The 11595-nt window shown below is 51.3% G+C and overlaps 1 protein-coding gene across 1 annotated transcript; it reads right to left on the minus strand.

The window, feature by feature from the left end:
* Window positions 1-443: 443 nt before the first annotated feature.
* On the minus strand, window positions 444-3611 carry LOC125511651. The gene is made up of 2 exons (XM_048677078.1): window positions 2512-3611; window positions 444-2383 (listed from the first exon to the last, which is right to left on the minus strand). Exons 1-2 carry the CDS (start codon window positions 3501-3503, stop codon window positions 556-558), a joined length of 2820 nt encoding a protein of 939 aa, XP_048533035.1. The 5' UTR covers window positions 3504-3611; the 3' UTR covers window positions 444-555.
* Window positions 3612-11595: the final 7984 nt, after the last annotated feature.

Here is an 11595-nt window from a genome sequence, read left to right on the forward strand (position 1 = left end):
TGATTTCCATGTTTCATGCATCCAAGTATTTATTTAAAATTCTATCAAACTACTGAAAATGGACGGGCGCATGAACGCGCACCATTAAAGATCTAGTGGCAACGTAAAAAATGATTGACTTCTAATAATTCTACTACTACACAGCATATAGACTTGAAAAAAAAACACAGTCCACAAGGCATAACATAGGCCCGTAGCAAACAAGCTGCAGCACAGAAACGGGGACGCGCAGCTGTGCGTGTGTTTGGCAAAAACAGAGTGTACAGTAGATCAAATAGATTACACGAATTTTACAGTAACCAAATCGTATGGTTGACAATTTAAATGAGACATAGCTAAGTTACATCTAGATGAGAATTAGCAAATCTGTTTTCATATTGATGCTTGAGTAATACAATGTCTTGCCCATAAAAGAAAAGCATTTCGATAGAATTCTCTCCAAGTAGAAAAATAGAGCAATTGAATTGAATTATTCAAAATTTACATGCAACACTTATATACATGCCACATCAAACAGAACCCGTGAAAAAATAATAACATTAACTATGCAATGGTCTACTTGTCATTGCGGCTGGCCTTATCATCGACTTCAAAGCACTTGTTGGGCATGAGCTCCTTGGCCTTCTTAAATACGACGTCGAATGACAGCAGCACGTGCAGCGCGATGAAGAGGACCACAATGGCGACGAGTGTGATGACGTAGATCGACGTCTCCCAGTCCCTACAGCTGCCGGCGGCGTAGGCGCCCAGTAGGCCAAGCAGGTCCAGCAACACGGCGGTCTGCATCGCCCAAAGTGGCGCGCCGTGTGGCTTCAGGGTGCGCTGCAGCAGCAGCATGATGACAACGATGGAGGCCACGAACGACGTGGCGTTGCAGTAGAAGAATGCCTGGTACCGTGGAGCGTTGAAATCAAGCAGGATCGGGTTGCCGGCGACGGTGGGTGGGTGTGCCGATGGGGACGGCAAGGGCGACGGCGAAGCGGCATCGTCGTCGCCCCACGTGCCGCCGGGAGGCGCGAGACCAGCCTGGTACGTCACGCTCGCCGCCAGGATGCCGAGAACCATCAGGTACTTTCGCTTCAGGTACCTCTCGCTCTCCGGTTTATCCTCCTTGCTCTTGTCCTTGCTTGAGCCGGTCGGCCCTGTCCAGAGCGGCTTGAATAGCACCTTCACCCGCGAAGGAAGCCGTGGCAGCCGATCTAACCAGTGGTCGCGGTCCGCGAACACATAAAGTAGGATTTGCAGGAGGAGGAAGGCGACCACCGCGGCCACAAGCGCAAAGACATAGATTGAGGTTCGCAGCTTCCGGCAGCTGCCGGCGGCGTAAGCCCCCATGAGGCCCAGGAGTCCAACCAAGATGCAGACATGGAGTGCGTGACTCCGAATGCCTTGCTTGGACAGTGTCTGGTTCACCAGTAGCAGGATGACGGCGACGGATGCCATGAAGCCCGTCGCGTTGCAGTAAAAGAACACTTGGTACCTGACCCTGTAGTGGTCGAGGAGGACTGGGTCACCGGCGGTGACCGATTTTCCCCCGTCGCTCTCCGTCCAGAAGCCGCCTGGCGGGTTCAACCCGGTTTGGTACGTGACAGTGGCCGCGAGTATGGCGAGCTGCAGCAAGAACTTGCGCTTCCTCTCAAGACTACGCTTTTCACCTTCAAGAATATGCTTACTCTTGGACTCCAAGTCGAGCTCACCTTGAAGGTGATCAGCAGCAGTAGGAACATGCACCGCTCCTTGAGCTTGTCCCCCTTCCCGTTGCTGCGATGACACGTCGGAGGTGAGGCGGAGCAATCGTGCAAGGTTATCGCACATGCTTTGCACGCAATGCGTCAGCTTGCTGTGCTTGCCCTTAGCCGAGAACGCCACGACCTTGGCGATGGAGTAGACGAAGATGGCGACGGCTAGGGAGGCAACGTAGATGGTGGTTGTGCCGTCCCGGCAGCTCCCCGCAACGTAGGCGCCCATGAGGCCGAACAAGTCCAGTATCATGACCGTGTTAAGCGCGGCGCGTCTGACGACGGCGCCGGAGCTCAGCTCCTTGCTCTGGACAATTACGATGACTACCAGCGACGCCACGAACGCCGCCGTGTTGCAGTGGTAGAAAGCCTTATACCTCTTGGGGTTAATGTCGTGGAGCACCGGGTTTCCGGCAGTGTGACTGCTATCCAGATGGCCTTCCGGCCAGACGCCGCCCGGCGGGCTCAGGCCTGCCTGGTAAGTCACCGTCGCCGCCAGTGTCGCCAGTAGCAGCAGGAGCGACCGTGACTCTTCCACCTTCTCCGCACCCTGCTGCCCATTGTTGCTTTCGAGTCTCCTGGTCACACCTCCCTCTTGCACTGCTTTTTCTTCATTATTTGGATTATTACTCTGCGTCCTTTCCCTACAATAATTGTATGTCCAAGTGATCGACATTAATTGATTAATTATTGACAGTAGTATCAGTAATAGCTGTGGTAGTATAATCTCAAAAACAATAATGACGGAGTGTGTGTGAGCTTGATTACGTACTTGTGTATGCCGGAGACGTACCCTGCGATGACCGCCTGCAGCAGGATGTACAGGAACACCGCGGCAACAAGGCAGGCGATGTACACGGTGGTGGTGATCCACCTGCAGCTGCCGGCGGCGTAGGCGGCCATGAGGCCCAGCAGCTCCACCAGCACACACACCGGCAGCGCGTAGGACCTGGCGAGGCGGCCGCTCAGCGTGCTGCTCGTGAGCAGCATGATGATGGCAAGAGAAGCGACGAAGGAGTTGGCGTTGGCGTAGAAGAAGGCGTGATAGCGGATCTTGTATGGCCCATCGTGCAGCAGCGGGGCTCCGGCGCGGTGCCCCGCCCCGGTCTCGCTCCAGAAGCCTCCCGGTGGCGCCAGTCCGGCGCCGTATGTCAGCGGCGTGGCGAAGGTGGCGAGCAGCAGCAGGAACTTGCGGCGCTCCTTGAGGTGGCTCTCGTCTGCCGGTTCCTTGCTCCTTTCCAAGCGGACGTGTATGGCGACGTAGGCGAAGACGAGGGCGAAGAGCGCGGAGACGTAGATGGACCCAACCACGCTGCGGCAGCTGCCGGCGGCGAAGGCGGCCATGAGCGCGAGCAGGTCGAGCAGCATGGCGGAGCGGAGCACGGTGAGGCCGACACGGTTGCCGCTGATACGCCGGTCCAGCAGGAATATGATGATGACCAGGGAGGCGACGAAGGCGGCCGCGTTGCAGTAGAAGAAGGCGGTGTACCTGTCCGCGTAGGTGTGCACGAGCACGGGGTCGCCGACGCGGAATGGGTAGGCCGCCGGCGCCGGGGCCACCGCAAGAGACGGGGGCGCTGGTGGCAGGACGGCGCCGGCGCGCTGCTGTGGGGTGTTGCCTCCATCGTGGTCCTTGGACCACACGCCGCCGGGCGGGTTGAGGCCGGCGCCGTAGGTGACGCTGGCGACCAGCGTGGCGAGCAGCAGCAGGTACTTGCGCCACTTCCAGAGGAACTCCATGTCCCCTTCCGACTCCGTCGCCATGGTTCCGGCGGCAGCGATGGGCGTATGTGTTGTGCTCTGCAGGATCGCTGCAGCACATGTATATAGTACTGCTCGGCCTGCTCCGCTCCGGCCCGGCCGCCATGTGCTGTGCTGTGCCCATCGGTGTCTTCTTTAGGAAACGAATCACTGAAAGCTACCAATATTATAACCATCGTTCAGTACGGATGTTCACTCACTCACAAGGATTGGATTGGAATGGATTGGAATGGGATGCGCACTCACACAAAGCTCAACCATGTCTTCACTTTGGTCCAAGTCCCACTGGCCCTCCTCGTGTCACTCGTGATCGTGATATGCTGGATATATATACTTGCACGGACCTCGGCAACGGTAACTTACACGGTCGTCTCTTGGTCAATTTAGCATCATCACACATAAATCTCTAAATGATCATCATCACAACCAACATAAGCATAAGCATATAGAGAAGCACACAAGTCATCTAAATGATCATCACCACACACAAGTCATCTCAAGCATCATCACCACACACAAGGATCATCGAGCACCGCGGAGGTCGTCACCGCCAAGACCGCCGAAGCCCGGGTCGTCACTGCTAGCGGCAGCGCTACCGCCAAGACCGCCTCCGCCTCCACCTCCGCCTCCGCCTCCGTGGATCGGAGTGGTCGGGCTCCGTGTCTCCGGGGTGCTGCGAAGACCACCGCCAACGGTAGATCCACCTGTTCCCTGGATGTCGAAAAGACATATGCACGGGATATATGACTGTGTTGAAAGGCATGACATGCTTTGGGTGAATAGATTGGGGATGAACTAACCGGCGAGGGGCCAGCGTTCTGTGCCACAAACTCCTCAAAGCTCAGCAGCACTGGTTGTGCTGGAGGGCATTGTGGTGGAGGGAACTGAGGACACCTGCCGGCCGCCATTTTCTGAAAAGCCTGCTGCATCTGGCTATCCCTCTGCACTTGGTGTTCATAAAGCCTCTGATGCCACGCCATGGTCTCCTGGCATGTGTACTCCAGGTAGGCCTACGGTATGACATGATGGAACTCATAAAACTGCTAAATGCGGAAAATAAAGTGAGCAATGAAGATAAGAGGGAAAATACTTACAGATTGTTGCTCCTGAAAGAGGCACTGTGCACTGGTCACTGGCTGGCTCGTGCGCTGGCTCAGGCTCGGGTCGATCCGACGAAGCTGTGTGTAGGAGATACTAGGAGTGATCACAGCATCGAGAACCGCCTCCCGACCGTGCTCCTTGGGCCCCATGCTCACCACCTCCCTGTCGTCCAGAGGCGCCGCAATGGGGTCAGGTGTGTCAGGATGTAAGTTCAGATACGCTTCGGAGTAGGCCTTCTTCCTCCCCGCGGTCTTCTTGCCGTAGTACTTGGGCTCGCCAGGCTTGGAGTCCTTCCGCGTATGGGCGATCTCCCACGCCTGCATGTGTGAGAGCGGCCGCTTCAGTTTCTCCTCCTGCACCACCAAACAGAGGTTAGTCATACATAAGAAAGTGATGGTAAATAGAAGAAGAATGTTTAATGGGGTTAGTCATACATTAACTGCCTTGTGGAGATAGTGGTTTCGGTTTCCCTGAGCATGTACTCCCTCCGTCCCTCGGTTAGCCTTATTTTTGGTTCTCATAGCCGCCCAGGCTCCATCCTGACAGTACAACCCCGGCCAATATAACTTCAGCAAGACGGTGATGAGGCCGTTGGGAATACGGACCCCTTTAGAATATATCCAGTTGCTGCAAAAGAATGAACTATTAGCATGTGACAAGCAAAATAAATAACAACAGAAATAAGCATGTGACAAGCAAAATAATGAACCACTTACTCCTTTCCCGTGGGCTCAATGAGCCACTTCTGCTCCTCAGTAGCAGGAACCTGCTTTGGTAGCTTTGCATTGCCACGCAGCCACCCCTTGTTGTCAACCCCCTTCCCGTCACCACCATCATCCCCGCCACCACTCTCCTCCTCGCCTGCCTCCCCCTCCCCAACCTCCTCCCCAACCTCCTCCTCCTCCTCGCCTGCCTCCTCCTCCACCTCCTCCTCCTCCTCCTCCTCCTCCCTAGAGTGTACCTCACTAGAGGAGGGTACCTCACTAGAGGAGGGCCTCGAAGACAACACCCCTAAGTCGGTGAGGGTGCGCTCTTTCTGGCTGCGACCCCCTGTAGTGGCTCTCCCCCTAGCACCTCGTCCTCTAGAGGCTCTCCCCCCGCCCCCTCCTACTCTAGGGGCATCTCTCCCTCGACCTCCCTGTGAGGAGTCATCGTCAAGTAGCCGAGGGGGAGGATTACGTGCTCAACCACTCCGACTAGGCAGGCCGACGACCTTGCGTAGGAAACCCACGCCGTCAGCCTTCCCCTTGCCCATGTTCCACGAACCTGCATTGAAAAGAGAAAAAGCAATTAGTAAGTTAATGAAATGAAGGAAAAGGCATGATAATAAACACATTAATAAAAATGCATAAAAAGGCATATTCCTAAACTATAGAAAAAATACTTGAAACATACATCTGCTAGAACCCATATGAATCATCACTGTTGTAACCTCTTTCTCGGTCCGTCTCATCATCACTATCAATCATATATTCTTCGTTATCTGACGGAGGTGGAGGCTCTTCCTCGTCGTCAGCGTCTTCGTTTAACTTTTCTAGCATAAGTATGTCATTTTCATTAACAATGGTCTCACCATCATTCCGTGCATCGTCGACGTTTGGGTCCACATCATCATCACCCAATGGTCTAGCGTCATCGTTTCTAACCACATCATCATCATCATCATCAGGTTGCTCTTGATAGAACACTCCCTCGTATGTCATGGGGTTAATGTTGTAGTAATCGTCTTCATTCGGGTCTGGTAGCTTACCATGTGGCAACACCTTGAACACAACTTCCCAACCTTTTAGATACACTTTCTGGCATGGGTAAGGCAGATAATATACTTGTGTAGCTTGGGTAGCCGCAATGAAGAGATCGGCTCCGACATAGACGGTTGATGGTTTAACTTCGACCAAACCAATGGAAGGCGTATGTTTTACCCCCTCCCGCAGATCGAACCATCGGCATTTGAACACAGGCAGACTTAGGGTCTCACGCCCCTGGCGGAATTTAACCTCGTATATATTTTGTACCCTTCCGTAGTAGTCTACTGAATTTTGACCGGGGGTGTACACTCCAGTATTTATAGTTTTGGGATCGGGCGGCTGTTTTGGTGCTCCTCTGTATGGAAGCGATACCCATTCACATCATACTTTTTACATGTCATGACGGCAGGGTCAAAACCCATGGAAACCCATCTCAATTCATCATCCATAGATATGTTCGGATCTTTTCCCTACAAGTATAATGGAAATTGTTGCGTGCATTAGTTCGGTTAACTAATAAATGTTGAAGTAGGTATTTAATAGGGGAGTGTGGAAAATTACTTTCTCCATGAACCAAGCAACAAAATTTTTACGTCCAGGGTTTCCATGACGGAGAAGAGTAAGTGCCTCCGCCTCAGTAGGAGGATTCACTCCCGTCCATTCCTCTTGAACGAAATCACTAAAAAAAGATAAGCGGTGTTAGACCGGGACTAAGTGAACATGAAACATGATGATGTGGAAGACATAAAGGAATGGTGTAGTGGTATTACCTCATCCACACTTCCTCAACTTCCTTGATGTTGTGCAAGATATAGAACATGAGGTCCTCCCACTCTTGTCGTGGCATGTTATAAGATTTCGAGGCCCCAGCCCTCCCACCTTGCGCGTTGAATAGATCGAGCCTGGGTTGATACTTGGGCTCTTCTATATTGTATCGAGGCACCTTGTTATGCAGATGGGGAACGTGGTCTGGATAGTATGATGTCCTAAGGTCTGACACTTCCTCTAGGATAACTGCCTCAGCTATGGAAGCTTCAATCTTAGCTTTGTTTCCACATTTCCGTCAGAGATGCTTGTTCTGCCTCTCAGGGCCGTACTGCCAGCGATTTTGCACAGGGCCCCCCAATAATACCTCGTTCGCGAGGTGCAGAATGAGATGTGTCATCGGAGTAAAGAAGCCTGGCGAAAAGATCTTCTCTAGCTTGACTATCAACTCCGGTGCCTTCTTATGCAATTTTTCAATCACCTCTTTACTTACTTCTTTAGCACAGAGTGTGCGTAAGAAATGGCTAAGCTTGGCAAGCACTCGCCAGACATGCTCGGGGACATAGCCTCGAACCATCACTGGCATTATCCGCTCAATCCATACATGGTAGTCATGACTCTTCAGGCCAGTCACTTTACCCATTGAAAGATTGACTCCCTTACTTATATTCGATGCATAACCATCGGTGAACTTCAAAATTTTGTTTCAGCCAGATAAGTACTTCTTCTTTTTCTAGCGGTTTAAGGACAAAGTCAGCATCTGGCTTGAACCAGTTTTTTCGACCGCCTGTGGGAGGCTTCATGTTCAGGCGTGGTCTATCACAAATTCTCTGTTGATCGGCTCTAGCTTTTACGTTATCCTTCGTCTTATCAGGAATGTTGAGGATTGTGTGGAAAAGGGACTCTGCCACATTCTTTTCGGTGTGCATCACATCAATATTGTAAGGAAGTTTGAGGTCCTTGAAATAGGGAAGCTGCGAGAAGGGGGTAATGTGAGTCCAGTTGTGCGTCTCACGATATCCCTTGAAGCCTTTGGCTTTGGCTTTGGCTTTGCCTTTGACTTTAGGCTTGAGAGCTTTTAGCTGAGCAAGAACATCTGCCCCCGAAAATGTTGGAATCTCGGTTACTTCATGAACAACCCGGCCTTTCGTGAAGTTCTTCTTGTCTTCCCTGTCCGGATGGTCTGGAGGGAGGAACTGTCGATGCAGGTCAAAGGCTACATACTTTCCACCCTTACTCAGCCAAATCATTCGCAGAGCCTGCATGCACACGGGGCATGGCATCTTCCCACTTGTACACCATCCGCAGAATAGAGAATAGTCGGGAAAGTCATGCATGCAATAGTGCAACCAAACTTTCATCAAGAAATTTCTCTGCAGATCCTGGTCGTATGTCAACCTCGGAAAGTACCAAGAATGGTGCAAAGCATCCACAAGCGGCTGCATAAACACACCCAATTGCTTCCCCAAGTATTCAGGCTCCGGAATGATGAGCGACAAGAACATGGTCTTCCGTTGCATTAGGGCACCGGGAGGAAGATTGAGCAGAATTACAAACACAGGCCAGCAGCTGTATGTATTGGACGACATACCATATGGATTCAACCCATCACCTGATATGGCTATTCTGACATTCCTAGCCTCGGCTGCTTCCTTGGGGTATTCTTCATCGAAAGACTTCCATGCTTCCCCTCCCGATGGGTGTACAATTTTTTTGGATTGTACCTTATACCTTCCTTGTGCCACATCATCATTTTGGCAGACTCCTTCGTGATGAAAAGGCGCTGCAGTCTTTTTATAAAATCAAGATACCGAAGAACCTTAACGGGGATGGTTAGCTGCTTTTTCTCACCATCCTCACCGACCACCTCAATGTACCGAGATGAACCGCACTTCCTACAGTACTAGTCATCCGCATACTCATGCCTAAACAAAAGGCAATTCTTCGGGCAAACATCTATTTTCTCATAATCCATAGAGAGTGCCTTCATGATTTTCTTTGTATCGTACATGCTTTTCGGCAGTTCATGACCCTCAGGGAGGCTGTTAGCCCATACTCCCAGGAATGCTTCGAAGCATTTCTGGCTACGGCCGTACTCAGCCTTGACTGCAATCAATTGCGAGATGGCATCCAGCTGAGATATTTTCGCACCCGCATAAAGAGGTTTCTTCGACGAGGCCAAGACCTCCAAGAAGGCCTTTGCGGTTGCCTCCGGCTCCTCCGGTTCATTCTCTGAAGGTGTCGCATTTGCCATTTCTGCAACAATGACATCATCTAGCATGTCCCTGACCCCGTCGTCCTCATATCCATCGATGCGTTGTCGCATCACCTCCTCTCTACCAAGGTCCTGCTCGGCTATGTTTATCGGCGGCATGTCAAAGTTTGGCATATATCCGTGCATGCAAAGGTGCTCACTCATGTCCGTCTGATTTCTACGGTGACGTCTGGCACATCTCGCACAGGGGCATTGTGGGATAATTCTCATTGGACGACGGAATATCTCCTTCAAATACACATCGGTTTTCGTGATCCACTCTGATGTTACTCGATTCCGATGGATAAAACCACTGTACATCCACTGATTATCTGCCATCCTCTGCTTTTTTGCAAGCCAGACAACATAATTAAGGATTCACATAAATTAATCACATCAAATTTTCAGTTTCTACCGCGTTTAATCCACCTACATCTCTAATAGGTAAAGATGGGTCCTAATCCCACCCGAGGATGTGTAGGTTAAGTACGTTCTCCATTCTACCCCGTTCCGAGACAAAATTTCGGCAGCACCTCCCCGCTGTTCTCCAGATACACGTCTCGGCAAATAGCCGAGAGAATGTGCTCCGGAGAACAATGGGGAGGCACCGCCGAAATCCGGTCTCGGAACGGGGTAGAACATGGAGAACATACCCAATCTACACATCCTCGGGCTGTCCATGGAAAATGCTGGACAATCCGAAAGAGCTGCTGTGATAAATATGCAATTGAATGCATATTTATCGATGCAACCCTTTCGGACGGGAGACGCCTAGGTTACGCCAGTTGACTTGAGAATGAAATCTAGTGATATGAAAAAATGGAGGAGATGGACTTGTAGCTCACCCTCGGCTGTAGAGGAAGTAGTCGAACAGCAGAGGGATGCTCAGGGGGACCAACGCGTCGTACAACGGCCACTCCGATGAAATGCGACACCACAAAGCCTGCAAAATGCATCGCGACAAATAATTTAGAACATCACAATCATCATCATCATCTCAAAAATCATCGAAGCATAAAAAAATATCATCATCTATCATCCACATCATCATCTAACAATCATCTATCATCGGTCATCATCATCATCTCAAAATCATCGAAGCATAAAAAATCATCATTATCTCACCTCATCTAACAATCATCATCATCTAAAAGAAATCCATATGAACAAGTTATGAACATCACCATTTTTCTCAAATAAGTATTCTTTAGCAAGACCATTAAGTGTCAATAAATATTTCATCATTGATTTGTAGCAACACCATCATGATCAAAATACCACCGTGCAAAAAGTATATAATCACACATCACATAACAACATTCACACTTCAACTTAAAAAAACTCATATTGCTAATAACATCCATTAATCAATATTTTGCAAACTAACTACATCTAACAAATATGACATACATTCCATCATCTATGCATTCATCCACCTAAAAACAGTACCAAAACACTAAAAAGGAAGAAAAAAACTCACGTAGAGGGCCGGCTGGTCGGGTCGGAGGAGAGGGGCGGCGGTGGTTGGGGCGATGATGAGCTGCAACATAGGGAGGGCCGGTTGCTCCAACCGGCCGGGAAGGGGGTGCCGAACCCGCGGCCGGAGTCGAGCCCTGGCGGGCCGGTGCGGGTGCGGACGGCGGCGACACAGGGCGGGTGCGGACGGGGCGGCGCGGGGCGGGGAGGCGTCGGGGCGGGCGCGGACGGGGCGGCGCGGGGCGGGGAGGACGTCGGGGCGGCACGGGGGCGGGGAGGACGGCGGGGAGGCGCGTGGAGGGGAGGACGTCGGGGCGGCAACGGGGCGGGAAGGACTGCGGGGCGGGCAGGACGGCGGCGCGAGTCAGGGCGGGGACGACGGCGGTGCGGCACGGGGAGAGGGTGGCGGCGACGGTTGAGGGAGAGAAACGAGTGGAGGAGAGGAGACGTGCAGCGAGTGGAGGAGAGGAGGGCATGTAGCGACTGGATAAGGTTGGACCTAAGCCGACGGCTTAGCCGTCGGCATAGGCTTGGTCCCACCTGCCAGCGACAGAGCCAAGTGGATAAGGTATGAGATATGCCGACGGCCTAGCCGTCGGCATAGGTACTTTGCATTTTTTTATTACGACATTTTAAAAAAAAAATTATGGCATATTTGTTTTTTATAAATTCAATTATTACTATTTTTCAGTTTCCAATACTAATTTCATTAACTTAAATGTACAGAAAACATATATATCGATTGCTCCCC

The sequence above is a fragment of the Triticum urartu genome, chromosome 5 (assembly GCF_003073215.2).
Source record: "Triticum urartu cultivar G1812 chromosome 5, Tu2.1, whole genome shotgun sequence".
NCBI classification, from domain to species: domain Eukaryota; kingdom Viridiplantae; phylum Streptophyta; class Magnoliopsida; order Poales; family Poaceae; genus Triticum; species Triticum urartu.